The following is a 23,851-nucleotide window of genomic DNA, read 5'->3' as shown; positions in this document are numbered from 1 at the left end:
GCATGATCTCGGCTCGCTGCAACCTCTGCCTCCTGGGTTCAAGCGATTCTCCCCGTCTCAGCCTCCCGAGTAGCTGGGATTACAGGTGCCCACCACCACGCCCGGCTAATTTTTGTATTTTTTTTTTAGTAGAGAGAGGGTTTCGCCATGTTGGCCAGGCTGCTCTGTGATATGCTTTCAAGCAAAGCTCAGGCCAGGTGCGGTGGCTCACGCCTATAATCCCAGCACTTTGGGAGGTCGAGGCGGGTGGATCACCTGAGTCCAGGAGTTTGAGACCAGCCTGGTCAACATGGTGAAACCCTGTCTCTACGAAAAATACAAAAATCAGCAGGGTGGGTGGCATGCATCTGTAATCCCGGCTACTAGGGAGGCTGAGGCAAGAGGATTGCTTGAGCCCAGGTGTTTGAGGCTGTGGTGAGTCCTGATTGCACCACGACACTCCTGCATGGGTACCAGACGGACATCCTGTCTCAAAGAATAGGAAAGAAAAGCTGGGCACGGTGGCTCACGCCTATAATCCCAGCACTTTGAGAGGCTGAAGCGGGCCGATCACCTGAGGTCAGGAGTTTGAGACCAGCCTGGCCAACATGGTGAAACCTCATCTCTACTAAAAATACAAAAATTAGCCAGGTGTGGAGGTGGGCGCCTGTAATCCCAGCTACTTGGGAGGCTGAGGCAGGAGAATCGCTTGAACCCGGGAGGCGGAGGTTGCAGTGAGCCAAGATCGTGCCACTGCACTCCAGCCTGGGTGACAGGGAGTGAGACTGCAGCTCAAAAAAAAGAAAGGAAAAGAAAGGGAAAGGAAGGGGAGGTGGGGAGGTGGGGAGGGGGAGGGGAGGAGAGGGAAGGGGGAGAGAGAGGGGAGGGAGGAGGGGGTAGGGGGAGGGGGTAGGGGGAGGGAGGAGAGGTGAGGAGGGGGAGGGGAGGTGAGGAGGAGGAGGGGAGGGGAGGAGAGGGAAGGGGGAGGGGAGGGAGGAGTGTGTGGGGGGAGAGGGGGAGGGGAAGGGAGGGGAGGGGATGTACACATCTACGTATCCATCTATGCATGCATCCATCCACCCATCCACCTATGTATCTGTTCATCCATTTATCCATCCATCCACTTATCCATCCATCCACTCACTCATCCACACACCCATCCACCCACCATTTCATCCACTTATCCATCCATCCATATACCATCCATGGAGGGGAGGGGAGGGGAGGGGATAGGTGGAGGGGGTGGGGGAAGGGAGGGGAACAAAAGGTGAGGGGATGGGAGGGGGATGGGAAGGGAGGGGGAGGTGGGGGAGGGGAGGGGAAGGGAGGGGAAGGGAAGGGAAGGGAAGGGAGGGGAGGGGAGGAGAGGGAAGGGGGAGGGGAGGGAGGAAGGGGTGGGGGGAGGGGAAGGGAGGTGGGGAGGATGAGGGGAGGGGAGGAAAGGGAAGGGGGAGGGGGAGGGGAGGGAGGAGGGGGTGGGGGAGAGGCAGAGGGGAAGGGAGGGGAGGGGAGGGGATTGAGGGGAGGGGAGGGGAGAGGGGAGGGGGAGGGGAAGCAAAAGGAAGGGAAGGGAGGGGAGGGGGAAGGCGAGGGGAGAGGGGGGAAGGGGAGGGGTGAGGGGAAGGGAAAGGAAGGAGAGGGGAGGGGAAGGGAGGGGATGGGGAGAGGGGAGGGGAAGGGAGGGGATGGGGGAGGGGAGGGGAAAAAAGGGGAGGGAATGGGAGGGGAGGGGAGGGGAGAGGGAGGGAAGGGGAGGGCTCAGCTCAGCAGTGTGTGTGGCAGTCCTGATCCTGGATTGATTGTGTGTGTGTGTGTGTGTGTGTGTGTGTTCTTGACAAGCGTATCTTTTAAAATCAACTGTCACTGTGCTTCCTGCCTGTAATCATTTCCCTAGTTTCCTTTCTGACTTTTTAAAATCGATGGTGACCTCTGCTTATGAGTCATGAGTGATCTGTTCGTCTTAGGTCCCTTGAGGACCTCACTCTCCACTCCTGTTTCAGGCATGGGGCGGTTGGTTCTGCTGTGGGGAGCTGCCGTCTTTCTGCTGGGAGGCTGGATGGCCTTGGGGCAAGGAGGAGCAGGTAATTATTTAAACACCCTCTTCTTGTTGTATTTTGGCTTGTGGTTTCCTTTGCAACCAGGCACTCTTTATTTTGTAAAACTTAAACAATGAGCATGGAGGTTTCTTTTTTCTTTTCTTTTCTTTTCTTTTTTTTTTTTTTTTGAGACGGAGTCTCGCTCTTGTTGCCCAGGCTGGAGTGCGGTGGCACGATCTCGGCTCACTGCAACCTCCACCTCCTGGGTTCAAGCAATTCTCCTGCCTCAGCTTCCCAAGTAGCTGGGACAAAACATATTTATAAGTAAATACATGAATAATAAGTATACTTATTGCTCCTGGAATATCCACTGCTTATATGCCCTTTCGGTGGCCAGAACTAGGAACTGTATGTGTGCGTGTGTGTGTTTATCTATTGATTGATTGATTGATATATTCATTTTTAATCTATCCATCAATGTATCTCATCTATCTTTTCCCATTAATCACCCATCCATCCACTATCCATCCATCTATTATTCATTGATCCATCCACTAATACATCCATCCACCCATCTATCAAACGATCCATCCACTCATACATTCACCCACCCATCAACCCACCCAGCCATCCGTCCACCCAACCTTTCATTCACTCATCCACCCATCCATCCATCCATCCAACCACCCATCCATCCATCCACCCATCTATTATCCATCCATCCATCCATCCTCCCATCCACCCATCTGTCATCCATCCATCCATCCATCCATCCACCAATACATCCATCCACCAATACATCCATCCACCCATCCATCAAACCATCCATCCACCCATGCATTCCCCCACACTATTATCCACTTATCCATCCATCCATCCATCCATCCATCCATCCATCCATCCATCCACCCACCCACCCATGTACACATCTACATATCCATCTATCCATGCATCCATCCACCCATCCACCCATTCACCTGTGTATCTGTTCATCCATTTATTCATCCATCCACTCACCCATCCACCCACCCATCCACTTGTCTTCCACCTATACACCCACCTGTCCATTGATTCATCCATCTACCTACCCATCCCTATCTATCTGTGTCTATTTCTCTCATCATCTATATAATTCTATCTATCTAACATTACCATTTATCTATCTATCTGTATCTATCTATCCTCCAGATACCTCCACTTAGAACCCAACATGACAAGGTTCACTGTACCCCATCTTTCCAAACCTGTAACTGACTTCTTTGACAGTGAGAGACTTGGCCGGGTGCTGTGGCTCACGCCTGTAATCCCAGCACTTTGGGAAGCCGAGGTGGGCGGATCACGAGGTCAGGAGATGGAGACCATCCTGGCTAACATGGTGAAACCCCGTCTCTACTAAAAAATACAAAAAATCAGCCGGGCGTGGTGGCACGCGCCTGTAGTCCCAGCTACTTGGGAGGCTGAGGCAGGAGAATGGCATGAACCCGGGAGGCAAAGCTTGCAGTGAGCCGAGATCGCACCACTGCACTCCAGCCTGGGCCACAGAGTGAGACTCTGTCTGAAAAAAAAAAAGAGACTTGGCTTTCATTATCCAAAATATCATTACATGTTTGCTCAATCCTAAAATATTTCCACTGTCCCCGTTCAGAATTACAAACCCAGACTTCTTGAAACATCAAACCTACTGAAGTCTATGCAACCTTCCTAGCAAACGTAGAAAGTCTTCTTTACGGTTGGCCCATTTCTTTTCTTTTCTTTCTTTCTTTTTTTTTGATAGGGAGTCTTGCTGTGTCACCCAGGCTGGAGTGCAGTGACACGATCTCGGTTCACTACAACCTCTGCCTCCTGGGTTCAAGCCATTCTCCTGCCTCAGCCTCCCAGGTAGCTGGGATTACAGGTACCCACCACCATGTCCAGCTCATTTTTTTGTGTTTTTAGTAGAGACGGGGTTTCACCATGTTGGCCAGGCTGGTCTCAAACTCCTGACCTCGGGTGATCTACCCGCCTCGGCCTCCCAGTGTTAAGATTACAGACGTGAGCCGCTGCACCTGGCCGGTCCATTTCTGAAGTTGGTGTGTGTGGTGTTTTGAGAAAGACAGTAAGGTGGATCGATGGGGACAGTTTCCGATGCCACCTTAGGTATCCACAGGGGATGTGTCGTTGGATACATGATTGATGTATACAGATACATCTGTGCATGGCACTAGTGGGTGAACTTACCTTTTGCAAAAAGAAAAACAAAAACAAAAACAAAAGCATCCGGGTGCGGAGGCTCACGCCTGCAATCTCAGCACTTTGGGAGGCTGAGACAGGCGGATCACGAGGTCAGGAGATCGAGACCATCCTGGCTAACACGGTGAAACCCCGTCTCTACTAAAAATATAAAATATTAGCCGGGCGTGGTGACAGGTGCCTGTAATCCCGGCTACTCGGGAGGCTGAGGCAGGGGAATCGCTTGAACCCTGGAGGCGGAGGTTGCAGTGAGCCGAGATCGTGCCATTGTACTCCAGCCTGGGTGACAGAGAGAGACTCCGTCTCAAAAAGAAAAATAAATTAAAAAAATAAAAAAATAAAATAGCGTTGCCTCACTGTGAACTTCATGCATCTCTCTGTGTCTAGGAGAAGGAGTACAGATTCAGATCATCTACTTCAATTTAGAAACCATGCAGGTGACATGGAATGCCAGCAAATACTCTAGGACCAACCTGACTTTCCACTACAGGTAAGTGGCCCCCAGAAAGCGAACCCCACGCCCGGGGGGCTCAAAATCTCTCTTCTGAGCCATCTGCGATCGGGAATGCTTGAGAACAAAAGTGTAAAGCATCAGACTGTGCAAGCCGGAATGTTTGTTCTGTGAAACCCTCAGGCCTCACCACAACCACAATCTCATTGCCCCAAACCTTCTTGCCAAGGGATGGCTGACTCACTCTCAAAATCACCTACATTCTTTTTTTTGTTTGTTTTTATTTTGAGTCGGAGTCTCGCTCTGTCGCCCAGGCTGGAGTGCAGTGGCGCAATCTCGGCTCACTGCAACCTCTGCCTCCCAGGTTCAAGCAATTCTCCTGCCTCAGCCTCCCGAGTAGCTGGGATTACAGGCACGCACCACCACGCTGGGCTAATTTTGTATTTTTAGTAGAGACGGGGTTTCACCGTGTTGGCCAGGCTGGTCTCGAACTCCTGACCTCAGGTGATCCACCCACCTCGGCCTCCCAAAGTGCTGGGATGACAGGCATGAGTCACGGCATCCGGATTGAAAATCACCTAGATTCTTCACGGGAGATTAACAGAGAGTTTTGTTCACCCAGAGCTCTGGGTGAACATGAAGTCTTATCCGCTAGGCAGCTGGGGAGGGAAAGACTCAGTCTCTGAAACATTTCACAGCCTTACCCGGGGCTACCCCCAACCCTGTGTCTCCCTGATGTGACTTTATTTTTATTTTTACTTTGGCTTAGTTAGACACCCAGAAGTATGCGTGCGAACATTGCAGGAAGGGTTTTTCCAATAAATTTAGTCATGGGTGGATGATTCTTCAGTTTGATAACAAACGAGATAAACGGCAAAGTGTACAGAACAGGGAAATTTTAAAACGAAGTTATTTGGAAAATAAGACTCACCGTTGGGAGACCGACGTGGGTGGATCATCTGAGATCAGGAGTTCCAAGACCATCCTGGCCAACATGGTGAAACCCCGTCTCTACTAAAAATACAAAAATTAGCCGGGCGTGGCGGCAGGTGCCTGTAATCCCAGCTACTCAAGAGGCTGAGGCAAGAGAATCGCTTCAACCTGGGAGACGGAGTTCACAGTGAGACGAGATTGCACCACCGCAATCCAGCCTGGCCGACAGAGCGAGACTGTCTCAAAAACAAAACAAAACAAAACAAAAACCTCACAAAAAGAAAAAAAAAGTGCTGGATTTTGCACGTGGTTGCAGAATTCAGCTCAGTTTCTTCCTCTGTAAAAGGGGCAGTTCTTGGGGGGTGTGTTGGCTCATGCCTGTTATCCCAGCATTTTGGGAGGCTGAGGGGGATGGATCACCTGAGGTCAGGAGTTCAAGACCAGCTTGGCCAACATGGTGAAACCTCGTCTCTACTAAAAATACAAAAAAATTAGCCGGGCGCGGGGGCGTGCGCCTGTAATCCCAGCAACTTGGGAGGCTGAGGCAGGAGAATCGCTTGAATCCGGGAGGCAGAGGTTGCAGTGGGCCGAGATCACGCCATTGCACTCCAGCCTGGGCAACAAGAGCAAAACTCTGTCTCAAAAAACAAACAAACAAACAAACAAACAAACAAACAAAAAAACGGCCGGGCGCGGTGGCTCCCACCTGTAATCCCAGCACTCTGGGAGGCCGAGGCAGGTGGATCACCTGAGGTCAGGAGATCGAGACCAGCCTGGTCAACATGGTGAAATCCCGTCTCTACTAAAAACACAAAAATTAGCTGGGGGTGGTGGTGCGTGCCTGTAATCCCAGCTACTCAGGAGGCAGAGGCAGGAGAATCGCTTGAACCCGGGAGGCAGAGATTGCAATGAGCCGAGATCGTGCCACTGCACTCCAGCCTCAGGGACAGAGCGAGACACTGTCTTAAAAAAAAAAAAAAAAAAAAAAAAAGTCCGGGTGTGGTAGCTCACACCTCTAATCCCAGCACTTTGGGAAGCCAAGGTGTGTGGATCACCTGAGGTCAGGAGTTCCAGACCACCCTGGCCCCAGCATGGTGAAACCCTGTCTCCAGTAAAACTACAAAAATTATCTGTATACGGTGGCAGGTGCCTGTAATCCCAGCTACTCAGGAGGCTGAGACAGGAGAATGGTTTGAACGGGAGGCAGAGGTTGCAGTGAGCTGAGATCGCGCCATTGCACTCCAGCCTGGGCGACAAGAGCAAGACCCCATCTCTAAATAAATAAGAGTTGCTTTTTTTGTTCTGTTGCTGAATGGTCGTCGTTTTAAACCACAGATTCAACGGTGATGAGGCCTATGACCAGTGCACCAACTACCTTCTCCAGGAAGGTCACACTTCGGGGTGCCTCCTAGACGCAGAGCAGCGAGACGACATTCTCTATTTCTCCATCAGGAATGGGACGCACCCCGTCTTCACCGCAAGTCGCTGGATGGTTTATTACCGTAAGTATTGTAAAGCCAGCTCACCATGCTTTTCAGTACTTCCTTCAGCTTATTACCACAAGGACTGAAAACCAAGCTCATGCAAATCGCCGGACCCATGATTACCGTTAACTATTGAGAAGCAAGCTCACCATGCCTTTCAGTACTTCCTTCAGCTTATTACTGTAAGTAACGAAAAACCAAGCTCCAGCCAGTCGCGGGATCAGTGATTCCCGTAACTATTGAAAAGGAAGCTCAGCAGAGTTTTCAGTACTTCCTTCAGCTTATTACCATAAGTACTGAAAAGCTCATGCAAATCGGCGGATCCATGATTACCGTAACAATTGAAAAGCAAGCTCAGCACGCTTTTCACTACTTCCTTCAGCTGATTACCGTAAGTACCGAAAAGCAATCTCATGTAGTCGCTGGATCAATGATTACCGTAACTACTGAAAAGCAACCCAGCCTACTTTTCACTACTTCCTTCAGCTTATTACCATAAATACTGAAAAGCTCATGCAAATCGCCGGATCCATGATTACCATAACTATTGAAAAGCAAGTTCGGAATGCTTTTCAGTACGTCCTTCAGCTTATTACCGTAAGTAATGAAAAGCAAGCTTATGCCAGTCTCGGGATCCATGATTACCGTAACAATTGAAAAGCAAGCCGAGCACGCTTTTCAGTACTTCCTTCAGGTTATTACCATAAGTACTGAAAAGCTCATGCAAATCACCAGATCCATGATTACCATAACTATTGAAAAGCAAGCTCACCATGCTTTTCGTACTTCCTTCAGCTTATTACCATAAGTACTGAAAACCAAGCTCATGCAAGTCACTGGATCAGTGATTACCGTAGCTATTAAAAAGCAAGCTCACCATGCTTTTCAGTACTTACTTCAGCTTATTACCATAAGTACTGAAAAGCAAGCTCTAGCAAGTCGCAGGATCAGTGATTCCCGTAACTATTGAAAAGCAGCCCAGCATCCTTTTCACTACTTCCTTCAGCTTATTGCCATAAATACAAAAGCTCATGCAAATAACCGGATCCATGATTACCATAACTATTGAAAAGCAAGCTCACCATACATTTCATTACTTCCTTCAGCTGATTACCATAAGTACTGAAAAGCAAGCTCTCGCAAGTCGCGGGATCAATGATTACCATAACTATTGAAAAGCAAGCTCAGCATGCTTTTCAGTACTTCCTTCAGCTGATTACCATAAGTACCGAAAAGCAAGGTCTCGCAAGTCGCGGGATCAATGATTACCGTAACGATTGAAAAGCAAGCCCAGCACACTTTTCAGTACCCCTTCATCTCCTTACCTCCAGTTACTTTCAGTAAGTTCTGAAAATCAAGCTCATGGACCATTGGCCACTAGAGCCCGGTGCCCAGCTCCTGACTCCAAGTGGGAAGAAACCGGCCTTCCAGGAAGTTCCCTCTTACCCGCACACTGGTTGGGGATTGAATCTGCCCCCGTGGGGAGACCAGATGACCCTGGGAGACTGTGATTTAAGGGAATGAATTAAAGGCGGGGCGCGGTGGCTCACGCCTGTAATCCCAGCACTATGGGAGGCCAAGGCGGGCAGATCACTTGAGGTCTGGAGTTCGAGACCAGCCTCACCAACATGGTGAAACCCCATCTCTACAAACAAATAAACAAACAAACAAAAAATTAGCCGGGCTGGTGGCGCATGCCTGTAATCCTAGCTGTTCGGGAGGCTGAGGCAGGGGAATTACTTGAACCTGGGAGGCAGAGGCTGCAGTGAGCCACGATGGTGCCACTGCACTCCAGCCTGGGCGATTTATAAATTCATTATTTAAAAATAAATAAGGCCCAGGGTGGTGGCTCTCCCCTGTAATCCCAGTACTTTGGGAGACCAAGGCGGGCGGATCACTTGAGGTCTGGAGTTCGAGACCAGCCTTGCCAACATGGTGAAATCCCGTCTCTATTAAAAATAATAATAAAAAAATTAGCCAGGTGTGGTGGCGCACGCTTGTAATCCCAGCTACTCGGGAGGCTGAGGCAGGGAAATTGCTTGAACCCGGGAGGCGGAGGCTGCAGTGAGCCAAGACGGTGCCACTGCACTGAAGCCTAGGCGATTTATAAATTTATTATTTAAAAATAAATAAGGCCCAGGGCGGTGGCTCTCCCCTGTAATCCCAGTACTTTGGGAGGCCAAGGCAGGGGGATCACGTGATGTGGGGAGTTCGAGACCAGCCTGACCAACATGGAGAAACTCCATCTCTATTAAAAATACATAGTTAGCCAGGCTTGGTGGTGCATGCCTGTAATCCCAGCTACTCGGGACGCTGAGGCAGGAGAATCGCTTGAATCTGGGAGGCGGAGTTTGTGGTGAGCCGAGATCGCGCCATTGCACTCCAGCCTGGGCAACAAGAGTGAAACTCCATCTCAAATAAATAAACTCATTAAATTAAATAAGGGAATTAATTAGAGATGCCCTCTGGTGCCCTGCCTACACACACACACACACACACACACACACACACACACACACACACACACAGAGTGAGCTGGAAATACTCTCTCATCCTCATCCCACTCACTGGATTTTCTCTTTTTTTTTTTTTTTTTTTTTTTTTTGAGAGAGAGGGTCTTGCTCTGTTGCCCAGGCTGGTTTTCTTATGTGCGTTGAGAACTGGCTGTTAAGTCTCGGGTGAGGAAATGAGGGACAAATGTAGGGAAACCCTGTTTCCAAAATGTTTATTCTTTATCCTAGAATTCTCTAAGGCTGTCTTTCTTTTTTACTTTTTTATTTTTTTAGAGGTAGGGGAAACGGATCTGTTTGAGAATCCGGTGAGAACTATGAACTCTTTATTCGCGAAATTACTTACAGATACTGGGTGCGTTTCCTGGGCTATAATAGGTCACCACAAACTGGAGGCTTAAAACAGCAGAAATATATTCTCTCCCAGTTCTGAAGCCCACAAGTCTGAGATGGAGATGTCTGAGAGCCGCATTCCCTCTGGAGGCTCTAAGGGAGGGTCCTTCCTGCCTCTCCCAGTCCTGGAAACCAGGAGTCTGAGGTCAAGGAGTCTCAGGGCCGTGCTCCCTCTGGAGACTCTAAGGGAGGATCCTTCCTGCCTCTCCCAGCTCCTGGGGGCTCCAGGCATCCCTGGGCTTGTGGCCGTATCACTCCAGTCTCTGCCTCCCTCTGCATGTGGCCTTCTCCTCTGTGTCTGTGTCTCCTCTTCTGTCTCTTACAAGGACACCTGTCATTGCATTCAAGACCCACCCTACTCCAGGATGACCTCACCTCAAGGTCCTTCACCTAATTACATCTGCAGAGAACCTATTTCCAAATCCGGTCTCATTCCAGGTCCTGGGCTTTAGGATGTGGACAGATCTTTCTGGGGGCCACTGTTCCATCCGGTATAATTATATTCAGTTCCTTCCAGGGTTCTAGGGGAGGATCCTTCCCACCTCTCCCAGCTCCTGGGGGCTCCAGGCATCCCTGGGCTTGTGGCCGCATCACTCCAGTCTCTGCCTGCATCTGCACGTGGCCTCCTCCTCTGTGTCTGTGTCTCCTCCTCTGTCTCCGAGAAGGACACCTGTCATTGGATTTAGAACCCTTCCTTCTCCAGTATGACCTCATCCTAACTAACTGAATCTATAATGATCCTTTTTTTTTTTTTTTTTTTGAGACAGTCTCGCTCTGTCACCCAGGCTGGAGTGCAGTGGCTCAATCTCGGCTCACCGCAACCTCCGCCTCCCGGGTTCAAGCGATTCTCCTGCCTCAGCCTCACTAATAGCTGGAATTACAAGCGCCGGCCACCATGCCTGTATTTTTAGTAGAGACGGGGTTTTAGCATATTGGCCAGGCTGGTCTCGAACTCCTGACTTCAGGTGATCCACCCGCCTCGGCCTTCTAAAGGATCCTATTTTTAAATACAGTTCCATTCTGAGTTTCTGGGGAGTTGGGATTTTAACATATATTTTTGTGGGGGACTTAATGTAGCCCGTAACAGACACACAGGACATTTTCCGCAGAATTTTAGAGAGTTCCTTCCTTCACAAACGTACAGGTTCTCGGAGCTCTGGTGGAAGCTTCTCCTATAAAAGTAATGAGGACGGGTGAACCCCGAGATCCATAAGGCATTAAGGGGAGGAGGGGTACAGGCTAGAGAAAGGGGATGAGGTCAGCCTGTCACAATCAGCTCAGAGAGGAGGGACGTCGCTTCCGTTATTTCTTCTTCTCAGTGAAACCCAGTTCCCCGAAGCACGTGAGATTTTCGTGGCATCAGGATGCAGTGACGGTGACGTGTTCTGACCTGTCCTACGGGGATCTCCTCTATGAGGTTCAGTACCGGAGCCCCTTCGACACCGAGTGGCAGGTGAGCCGGATGGCCGCGACTCAGGGCGATGGTGGCTGAGCTTCCCCCGGGTGCGGGCTGTGGGATTCGCTGTTTCATCAGACCCCGCTCCCCTCTGTCTACACCTTCCTGAATTCCACTCTGCTGTACCTTCCTGAGAGAGCTCTAGTCCAGCTTGGCTTTTTCATGTTTCTCTCTGTGTCTCTGAGGGGTCTCCAGAGAAAGAGAACCAATAATATGTCTGTCTGTCTGTCATTTCTTTATCTGTCTACCTCTAGTCCTATCTCTATTTCTATCTCTACACACCTGTCTCTCTACACACACACACACACACACACACAGACACACAAACACAGGCACACAGACACACACAGACACACACAGACACACACAGGCACACACACACAGTCATGTGCTGCTTAACGACCTTTTGGTCATCAGCAGACTGCATATATCACGGTAGTCTCCTATGATTATCACACAGCTGTCCTATGCAGCTGTCCCAATTATTTTCTTCTATACCATATTTTTCCTGTAGCTTCTCTGTTTATATATGTTTAGATACACAAATACTTACCCTTGCGTTAGGTTTGTCTGCAGTATTCAGTACAGTAACGTGCTGTATGGGTGTGTAGCTGAAGAGCAATTTACTATACAGCCTAAGTGTGCAGCGGGCTAGACCAGCTAGGTGTGTGTAAGTAAACTCTAGAATATTCTCATAATGAAGAAATCACCTCACAATGCATTTCTCAAAACATGTCCCCATCGTTAAGCAATGCATGACTGTATATCTACCTATATGTGTGTGTACACACACACACATATACACACACACATATGTACGTACCTTATATACACAGCTTACATATACATATATACACATGCATATACATACACATATAGATACACAGCTTATATACACACATATATACATACCTTATATATGCATATTTATACACACGTATATACACACCTTGTATACACACATATATATACACACACATACACAGCTTATATACACATATATATACACACACATATATGCACAGCTTATATACACATATATATACACACACATATATGCACAGCTTATATACACATATATATACACACACATATATGCACAGCTTATATACACAGCTTATATACACATATATATACACCTATATATGCACCTTATATACACAGCTTATATACACATATTTATACACACGTATACACACACCGTATATACACACACATATATACACACATATACACAGCTTATATACACATATATACACACACATATATACATACCTTATATACGCATGTTTATACACACGTATAAACACATCTTATATACACACATATATATACACACATATATACACACACACACAGCTTATATACACATATATATACACACATATGCACAGCTTATATACACAGAGCTTATATACACGTATATATACACGTATATATGCACCTTATATACACAGCTTATATACACATATATACACACATATATACATACCTTATATATGCATATTTATACACACATATATACACATCTTATATACACACATATATACACACATACACAGCTTATATACACATATATATACCCACACATATATGCACAGCTTATATACACAGCTTATATACACGTATATATGCACCTTATATACACAGCTTATATACACATATATACACACATATATACATACCTTATATACGCATATTTATACACACATATATACACATCTTATATACACATATATATATACACACACACAGCTTATATACACATATATATACACACACATATACGCACAGCTTATATACACGTATATATGCACCTTATATACACAGCTTATATACACATATTTATACACACGTATACACACACCTTATATACACACATATATACACACATATACACAGCTTATATACACAGCTTATATACACATATATATACACACATGTATATACACACACTATATATACACACACCTTTTATATATATACACACACAGCTTATATACACATACATATACACACATATATACACACATATATATACACACACATATATACAGAGCTTATATACACATATATACACACTTTTATATACATACCTTATATATACAGCTTATATACACATATATACACACGTACATACACACCTAATATACACAGCTTATATATACACATATATACACACATACATATATACACACCTGACATACACAGCTTATATACACACATATATACACACACATATAGATACACAGCTTATATATACACATATATACACGTATACACAGCTTCTATACACAGAGATATATACACACCTTATACACACAGCTTATATATACACATTTATATATACACACCTTATATATATACAGCTTATACACACATATATAAATATACATATAGAGATATCTTATTGGTATATATATCTACAAACATATATAAACTATATATGTATAAACTGATACATAGAATAGAACATTCATCTGTATCTTTATATCCATTTATATCTGTAAAGATATGTAGATACAGGCTGGATGCAGCGGCTCACACCTTTAATCCCAGCACTTTGGGAGGCCGAGGAGGGTGGATCACCTGAGGTCAGGAGTTCAAGACCAGCCTGGCCAACGTGGTGAAACCCCGTCTCTGCTAAAAATACAAAAATCAGCCGAGCATGGTGGTGCCTGTAATCCCAGCTACTCGGGAGGCTGAGGCACAAGAATTGCTTGAACCTGACAGGCAGAGGTTGCAGTGAGCCGAGACCGCACCACTGCACTCCAGCCTGGGCAACAGAGCAAGACTCTGTCTCAGTAAATAAGTAAATAATATTTTAAAATAATAATAAAGTAAATACAGGCCAGGCACAGTGGCTCATGCCTGTAATCCCAGTACTGTTGGAGGCCAAGGCAGGAGGATCGCTTGAGCCCAGGAGTTGTTGACCAGCTTGGGCAACAGAGCGAGACCCCATCTGTTTTTTTTTTTTTTAGACGCAGTCCTGCTCTGTCACCCAGGCTGGAATGCAGTGGTGCGATCTCTGCTCACTACAACCTCCGCCTCCCAGGTTCAAGCGATTCTCCTGCCTCAGCCTCCCAAGTAGCTGGGATTACAGGCACCTGCCACCACGCCTGGCTAATTTTTGTATTATCAGTAGAGACGGGGTTTCTCCATGTTGGCCAGGCTGGTCTCGAACTTGTGACCTCAGGTGATCCACCCGCCTCAGCCTCCCAAAGCATTGGGTTTACAGGCGTGAGCCACCGTGTCCAGCCTCGCGGCTGCATTCTTGAAGTCAGCGAGACTGTGAACCCTCCAGAAGGAAAACTCCGGACAGACAGTTTACATCACTAATCATTGTGTGTGTGTGTGTGTGTGTGTGTGTGTGTGTTTCTCCAGTCCAAACAGGAAAATACCTGCAACGTCACCATAGAAGGCTTGGATGCTGAGAAGTGTTACTCTTTCTGGGTCAGGGTGAAGGCTATGGAGGATGTATATGGGCCAGACACATACCCAAGCGACTGGTCAGAGGTGACGTGCTGGCAGAGAGGCGAGATTCGGGGTAATGCTTGTTACGCGGCAGTGCCCCATAGCCTTGTCACCAGGCTGGAGTAGGCATAGCCACTGCCTTCCTGGGAGGTGGGAGGGAGGGTGTCCTGCCTTCGAGGTGGGAGGCAGGGTGTCCTATCTTCCCTGGAGGTGGGAGGGAGGGTGTCCTGCCTTCCCGGGAGGTGGGAGGGAGGGTGTCCTGCCTTCGAGGTGGGAGGGAGGGTGTCCTGCCTTCCCAGGAGGGTGTGTCTGAGCAAGCTCAGCCTTCTGTCATCCTCCAGGGCCGCATCTGAAAGTAATTCCTCTCCTTGTTTCATTCTCGGGCTGCTTTCACTTGGGAGAGTTTTCTTTCTTTTGTTTTTTTGACAAACATTCTCATGGTGCCCAGGCTGGAGTGCAGTGGCGCGATCTCGGCTCCCTGCAACATCTGTCTCCCACGTTCAAGCGATTCTCCCGCCTCAGCCTCCCGAGTGGCTGGGATTACAGTGTACACGCCAGCACACCTGATTAAATGTTTTTATTTTTTATTTTTTTATTTTTATTTTTATTTTTAGAGGGAGTCTCAGTCTGTGGTCCAGGCTGGAGTTCAGTGGCACGATCTTGGCTCACTGCAACCTCTGCCTCCCGAGTTCAAGTGATTCTCCTGCCTCAGCCTCCCAGGTAGCTGGGATTACAGGCACGCACCACCAAGCCCGCCTAATGTTTGTATTTTTAGTAGGGACGGGGTTTCCCCATATTGGCCAGGCTGGTCTCGAACTCCTGACCTTGTGATCCGCCCGCCTCGGCCTCCCAAAGTGCTGGGATTAAAGGCGTGAGCCACCGCGCCCGGCCTTCGACGTATGTTTTCAGGGGGCATGATTTAAGGAGCACAGCCACCAACACACGAAAGCAAGCTCTCATATGCTGTAAACAACTCCAGCAACCAGAAGCCTCCAAAGGCTGCATGTTGTACCTGCCCTTACTTCCTGGGGGTGGCTGTGGGATGTGTTGTTGTCCAGAGACACGGTGTCTCTTTCCAGGATATTTTCCATAGGAATCAAAATTTGCTGACACTAACATTCATTTAAAAAAAAAATAGGCCCATCTCTACTAAAAATACAAAAATTAGCCCGGTGTGATGGCGGATGCCTGTAGTCCCAGCTACTCGGGAGGCTAAGGCAGGAGAATTACTGTATTAAAAATACCAGACTGGGCTGGGCACAGTGGCTCACGCCTGTGATCCCAGCACTTTGGGAGGCCGAGGCGGGTGGATCACGAGGTCCGGAGTTCGAGACCAGCCTGGCCAACATGGTGAAACCCCGTCTCTACTCAAAAATACAAAGAATTAGCCGGGCGTGGTGGCAGGTGCCTGTCATCCCAGCTGCTCGGGAGGCTGAGACAGGAGAATCGCTCGAATCCGGGAGGCGGGGGTTGCAGTGAGCTGAGATGGCACCACTGCACTCCAGCCTGGGCAACAGAGTGAGGTTCTGTCTCAAAAAAAAAAAAAAAAAAAAAAAAAATAAGTAAAAGATTTGCTGACACGAATATTTACAAAAAACAAAAACAAAACAAAAAACAAACAAGAACCAAGAAAAAAAAAAACAAACACCAAAAAATGAGGGAGAGTGGTTAGGGATGAGATGTAACATCATGTTGAAAACGTACAGCCCCACGTCATGTTGAAAACTTACAGCCGCCTTTTCGTTTTGTTTCAGATGCCTGTGCAGAGACACCAACGCCTCCCAAACCAAAGCTGTCCAAATTTATTTTAATTTCCAGCCTGGCCATCCTTCTGATGGTGTCTCTCCTCCTTCTGTCTTTATGGAAATTATGGAGGTAAGGATGACTCCTGCCGCCCGTGGGTGGAGGGACCTGCTTGCACAATGTCTGTGAAGTAGGAAAAAAGATTAATCGCCTGATAGAGTCATTTCCCTGGGCCTCAGTTTCCATACAATGCCCACTCTTCTGACGGTGCATTATAAGAAATTTCGGAGGGGCCGGGCATGGTGGCTCACACCTGTCATCCCAGCATTTGGGGAGACCGAGGCCGGCAGATCACGAGGTCATGAGTTCGAGACCAGCCTGGCCCACATGGTGAAACCCCATCTCTACTTAAAATAAAAAAAAATTAGCCGGGCATGGTGGTGCGCGCCTGTAGTCCCAGCTACTCGGGAGGCTGAGGCAGGAGAATGGCGTGAACCTGGGAGTCAGAGCTTGCAGTGAGCCGAGATCGCGCCACTGTACTCCAGCCTGGGCAACAGAGCAAGATTCTGTCTCAAAAAAAAAAAAAAAAAAAAAAATTAGCCCTGCCAGGTGTGGTGGCTCATGTCTGTAATCCCAGCACTTTAGGAGACCGAGGCAGGTGGATCACCTGAGGTCAGGAGTTCGAGCCCAGCCTGGCCAACATGGCGAAACCCCACCTCTACTAAAAATATAAAAATTAGCTGGGCGCATAATTATATATATTTCTATTTATATATATTATATATATTTATATATAATATATATAAATATATATAATGTATATTTATATATAAATATATATAATGTGTATATATAAAAATATATATAATGTATATATATAAAATATATATTTTTATACAACTATATATTTAATTTAATATATATAAAATATATTAATATATATTTAATTTAATATATATAAAATATATTAATATATATTTAATTTAATATATGTAAATATATATTTAATTTAATCTATATAAAAATATATATAAATATATATAATTTAATATATAATATATAAATAGATATAATTTAATATATAATATATAAATATATAATTTAATATATATAATATATATAAATATATATAAAAATATATATAATTATATAAATATATATAAAAATATATATAATTATATAAATATATATAATATATAAAAATATGTATAAAATATATATGTAATTATATAAATATATATATATTTATAAAAATATAAAAATTAGCACCTGTAGTCCCAGCTGCTCCGGAGGCTGAGGCAGGAGAACCGCTTGAACCCAGGAGGCAGAGGTTGCCATGAGCTGAGATTGCACCATTATACTCCATCCTGGGCAACAACGGTGAAACTCTGTCTGAAACAAAGGAAAAAATAAAATTAGCTGGGCGTGGTAGCGTGCACTTGTAGTCCCAGCTATTTGGGAGGCTGAGGTGGAAGGACGGCTTGAGCTTGGGAGTTTAAGGCTGCAGTGAGCTGTGATTGCAGCACTGCACTCCAGCCTGGGTGACAGAGCACGATCCAGTCTCTCAAAAACAAAACTAAAGAAGTCCAGGTAAGCTGGGCAACTTGGTGAGGGCAGCAAGAAGAATGGTCCAAGATCTAATATTGTCTTTGCTCCATCTCTCACTGAATTTTTGGCTTTGAATCCAGTGAGAGTTCTAGACGAAACAATATTCTTTCAGACCACAGAGAACTTTTCAAAAATGTGAGGTTGAGTCATTTTCTTATTTATTGATTTATTTATTTATGTATTTATTTTGACACGGAATCTCACTCTGTCACCCAGGCTGGAGTACAGTGGTGTGATCTTGGCTCACTGCAACCTTCGCCTCCCGGGTTCAAGCAATTCTCCTGCCTCAGCCTCCTGAGTAGCTGGGAGGTTGAGTTATTTTCTTATATATTTATTTATGTATGTATGTATTTACTTTGAGATGGAGTCTCACTCTGTCACCCAGGCTGGAGTACAGTGGCATGATCTCGGCTCACTGCCACCTCCGCCTCCTGGGTTCAAGCGATTCTCCTGCCTCAGCCTCCCCAGTAGCTGGGAGGTTGAGTCATTTTCTTATATATTTATTTATGTATTTATTTTGAGACTGAGTCTCACTCTGTCACCCAGGCTGGAGGGCAGTGGCGCGATCTCGGCTCACTGCAACCGCCACCTCCCAGATTCAAGCAATTCTCCTGCCTCAGCCTCCCAAGTAGCTGGGAGGTTGAGTCATTTTCTTATATATTTATTTATGTATTTATGTATTTATTTTGAGACTGAGTCTCACTCTGTCACCCAGGGTGGAGTGCAGTGGCGCGATCTCGGATCACTGAAACCTCTGCCTCCTGGGTTCACGACATTCTCCAGCCTCAGACTCCCGAGTAGCTGGGACTACAGGTGCCCGCCACCACGCCTGGCTAATTTTTTTTTTGTATTTTTATTAGAGGGGGGTTTCACCATGTTGGCCAGTCTGGTCTCGAACTCCTGACCTCAGGTGATCCATCTGCCTCAGCCTCCCAAAGTGCTGGGATTACAGGCGTGAGCCACCGCACCCGGCCTCCTGATGGGAACTTTATGAGGACCCCAGAGGCAGGGTCCCTGGGGAGCGGGAGGAGACACATGTGTCCATGTGGAAGGCCCCACTCTGCCATTCTTGGTCTGTCCCTGGGGTCCATGCCCTGTAGGTGCTTCTTGCCAACCCTTCCTGCGGGACTGTGGCCGACCTGACCACACTCTCCGTCTCTATTTCAGAGTGAAGAAGTTTCTCATGCCCAGCGTGCCAGACCCGAAATCCATCTTCCCTGGGCTCTTTGAGATACACCAAGGGAACTTCCAGGTATCCGCCCTCTCCTTGTGTCTCTTCTCCTCTCCACCAAGCAGGTGCACCTCTGCATGCATTCCTATCTCTCTGAGCGCGACCCTTTTAGAGAACGACATTAACAGCCGGGTGCAGTGGCTCACGCCTCTCATCCCAGCCCTTTGGGAGGCCGAGGTGGGAGGCTCACTTCAGGTCAGGAGTTCGAGACCAGCCTGGCCAACATGTGAAACCCCATCTCTACTAAAAATACAAGGATTAGCTGGGCGTGCTGGCTCACTCCTGTAGTCCCAGCGACTCTGGAGGCTGAGGCAGGAGAATCGCTTGAACTGTGGAGGCAGAGGTTGCAGTGAGCTGAGATTGTGCCATTGCGCTCCAGCCTGGGTGACAGAGTGAGACTCTGTCAAGAAAAAAAAAAAAAGAAGGAAGGAAGGGAAGGAAGGAGGGAGGAAAGGGGGAGAGAGGAAGGAAGGAAGGAAGGAAAGGAAGAAAGAAAAGAAAAGAAAAGAAAAAGAAAGAAAGAGAAAGAAAAAAGGAAAGAAAGAAAAAAGAAAAGGAAAAAAGAAAGAGAGAGAAAGAAGGAAAGAAAGAAAGGAAGAAAGGAAGGAAGAAAGAAAAATGGTTTGATCTCTGCTCACTGCAAACTCCACCTCCCGGGGTCAAATGATTCTCCTGCCTCAGCCTCCTGAGTAGCTGGGATCACAGGCACCCGCCACCACACCTGGCTAATTTTTTGTATTTTTGGTACAGAGGGGTTTTTTCACCATGTTGTCCAGGCTGGTCTCAAACTCAAGTCCACCCACCTTGGCCTCCCAAAGTGCTGGGATGACAGGCGTGAGCCACCGTGCCCGGTTTGTGTGTCCTATGTGTTGATTTTAATGCTGGTCAGCTGTGTCTGAATTTCAAAGGGAAGAGGGTATAAAGAAGCATGTCCAACTCTGACTTGCCATTATGGCTCAAACTAGGTGTTTTTTGTTTTTTTGTTTTTTTGTTTTTTTTTTTAAGACACAGTCTCACTCTGTCGCCCAGGCTGGAGTGCAGTGGTGCGATCTCGGCTCACCGCAACCTCTGCCTCCCGGGTTCACGCCATTCTCCTGCCTCAGCCTCCCAAGTAGCTGGGACTACAGGTGCCTGCCACCATGCCCAGCTAATTTTTTGTATTTTTCATAGAGACGGGGTTTCACCCTGTTAGCCGGGATGGTCTCAATCTCCTGACCTCGTGATCCGCCCGCCTCGGCCTCCCAAAGTGCTGGGATAACAGGTATAAGCCACCGTGCCTGGCCGGCTCAAACTAGGTTTTAACTTAACTTTGGAATCACCTTGGCTGACTGGAGAGTCCGTCAGTCTGTTGGAGGGCTTAGAATTTTATTTTTGGGGGCCAGGCACGGTGGCTCACGCCTTTGATCCCAGCACTTTGGGAGGCCGAGTCGGGTGGATCACCTGAGGTTGGGAGTTCGAGTCCAGCCTGACCAACATGGTGAAACCCCGTCTCTACTAAAAATACAAAATTAGCCGCGTGTGGTGGCGGGTGCCTGTAATCCCAGCTACTCGGGAGGCTGAGGCAGGAGAATCGCTTGAACCGGGTAGGCGGAGGCTGCAGTGAGCCGAGATCGCGCCGTTGCACTCCAGCCTGGGAAACAAGAGTGAAATGCCGTCTTAAAAAAAAAAAAATTATTTTTGGTTTACAAGGGTATTGGTGTCAGAGCTCCTGGATGCCCCAAACAAGAGCTTTGTAAGGGCTCAGACCTCCCAGATGAGAGGGCTTTCCTGTTCCATTGGGAATGGTGTTGTTTCTTGGGAAGAAAGAAAGAGAGAGAGAGAGAAAGAGAGAAAGAAAGAGAAAGAAAGAAAGAAAGAAAGAAAGATAAAGAAAGAAAGAAAGAGAAAGAAAGAGAAAAGAAAAGAAAGAGAGAAAGAGAAAGAAAGAGAAAGATGTCCAGGGATGTCTGTGGTGGGTACCGTCTGTACGGATGCTCAGGACGCTGTCTGTGGTGTCTCCACTGTGTTTGAGCTAGAATGTTCTTCCTGGTAGGAGTGGATCACAGACACCCAGAACGTGGCCCACCTCCACAAGATGGCAGGTGCAGAGCAAGAAACTGGCCCCGAGGAGCCCCTGGTGGTCCAGTTGGCCAAGACTGAAGCCGAGTCTCCCAGGATGCTGGACCCACAGACCGAGGAAAAGAGGCCTCTGGGGGATCCCTCCAGCTTCCCCACCAGCCCCTCCAAGGCGGTGATGTGGTCGCAATCGGGGGCTTCACCTTTGTGATGAATGACAGCTCCTACGTGGCGTTGTGATGGACACACCAGTCTCAAAGTCAACGTCAGGATCCACGTTGACATTTAAAGACAGAGGGACTGTCCCGGGGACTCCACACCACCATGGAGGGGAAGTCTCCACGCCAATGATGGTAGGACTAGGAGACTCTGAAGACCCAGCCTCACCGCCTACTGCAGCCACTGCCCTGCTAACTTTCCCCCACATGAGTCTCTGTGTTCCAAGGCTTGATGGCAGATGGGAGCCGATTGCTCGAGGAGAGTTACTTCCAGTTCCTTTTCGTGCCTGAACGTTGTCACATAAACCCCAAGGCAGCACGTCCAAAATGCCGTAAAACCATCTTCCCACTCTGTGAGTCCCCAGTTCCGTCCATGTACCATTCCCATAGCATTGGATTCTCGGAGGATTTTTTGTTTGTTTGTTTTGAGACAGAGTCTCACTCTGTCGCCCAGGCCGGAGTGCAGGGGCGCGATCTTGGCTCACTGCAACCTCCGCCTCCCGAGTTCAAGCGATTCTCCCGCCTCAGCCTCCTGAGTACCTGGGATTACAGCTGCCCGCCACCACGCCCGGCTAATTTTTGTATTTTTAGTAGAGATGGGGTTTCACCACGTTGGCCAGGGTGGTCTTGAACTCCTAACCTCAGGTGATCCACCTGCCTTGGCCTCCCAAAGTACTGGGATTACAGGCGTGAGCCACTGTCCCCAGCATTTTTTTTTTTTTTTTTGAGACGGAGTCTCACTCTGTTGCCCAGGCTGGAGTGCAGTGGCTCAATCTCGGCTCACTGCAACCTCCACTTCCCATCAAATGATTCTCCTGCTTCAGCCTCGCAAGTAGCTGGGATTACAGGTGCCTGCCACCATGCCTGGCTAATTTTTCTGTTTTTAGTCGATATAGGGTTTTGCCATGTTGGCCAGGCTGGTCTCAAACTCCTGACCTCAGGTGATCCTCCTGCCTCGGCCTCCCAAAGTGCTGGGATTACAGGCGTGAGCCACCACGACCAGCTCTCAGAGGAATTTTTTTTTTTTTTTTTTTTTTGAGACAGAGTCTCGCTCTGTTGCCCAGGCTGGAGTGCAGTGGCAGAGTGTTGGCTCATTGCAACCTCTGCCTCCCGGGTTGAAGTGATTCTCCTGCCTCACCCTCCTGAGTAGCTGAGACTACGGGTGCCCACCACCACGCCCGGCTAATTTTTCCATTTTTAGTGGAGACAGGGTTTCACCACGTTGACTAGGCTGGTCTCAAATTCCTGACCTCTGGTGATCCACCCACCTCAGCCTCCCAAAGTGCTAGGATGACAGGCTTGAGACACCTCATCTGATTTTCAGAGGATTTTTTTTTTTAAACAAAGAGTAAAGCATTTCATCTTTTTTCTTTTCTTTTTTTTGAGACGGAGTCTCGCTCTGTCGCCGAGGCTGGAGTGCAGTGGCATGATCTTGGCTCACTGCAAGCTCCATCTCCCGGGTTCATGCCATTCTCCTGCCTCAGCCTCCCGAGTAGCTGGGACTACAGGTGCACACCACCACGCCTGGCTAAGTTTTTGTATTATTAGTAGAGACGGGGTTTCACCGTGTTAGCAAGGATGGTCTCGATCTCCTGACCTCGTCATCTGCCTGCCTTGGCCTCCCAAAGTGCTGGGATTACAGGCGTGAGCCACCGCGCCAGGCCAGCAATCTTATAGTATATATATACACACACTATATATATATATATACACACACACTATATATATATATATATATACACACACTATATATATATACACACTATATATATACACACACTATATATATACACACACACTATATATATACACACTATATATATACACTATATATACACACTATATATATACACTATATATACACACTATATATATACACTATATATACACTATATATACACTATATATATACACTATATATAGATGTATAGATGTATATATATATAGATGTGTATATAGATGCTAGTAGTGGATAGCAATCTTATAGTGTGTGTTAACAATGTTACAGAGTGCATATATATGTACACATATACAAATACATATACATATAC

The 23,851-nt window shown here is 47.1% G+C and overlaps 1 protein-coding gene across 1 annotated transcript; it reads left to right on the top strand.

Annotated features, from left to right (window-relative positions):
• Positions 1 to 1,978: 1,978 nt before the first annotated feature.
• LOC101148206 (cytokine receptor like factor 2) lies at positions 1,979 to 22,215 on the top strand. The gene is given in 9 exon segments (XM_055376908.2): positions 1,979 to 2,060; positions 4,632 to 4,734; positions 6,964 to 7,130; positions 11,335 to 11,468; positions 14,856 to 15,018; positions 16,700 to 16,820; positions 19,464 to 19,548; positions 21,560 to 21,701; positions 21,704 to 22,215. Coding segments are annotated over 9 exon segments (1,113 nt in total). The 5' UTR covers positions 1,979 to 1,981; the 3' UTR covers positions 21,823 to 22,215.
• Positions 22,216 to 23,851: the final 1,636 nt, after the last annotated feature.

The sequence above is a fragment of the Gorilla gorilla genome, chromosome X, assembly GCF_029281585.2.
Source record: "Gorilla gorilla gorilla isolate KB3781 chromosome X, NHGRI_mGorGor1-v2.1_pri, whole genome shotgun sequence".
NCBI classification, from domain to species: Eukaryota; Metazoa; Chordata; class Mammalia; order Primates; family Hominidae; genus Gorilla; species Gorilla gorilla.
The sequence above is the reverse complement of the archived record's forward strand: the minus strand, read 5'-3'. Positions and strand labels throughout refer to the sequence as shown.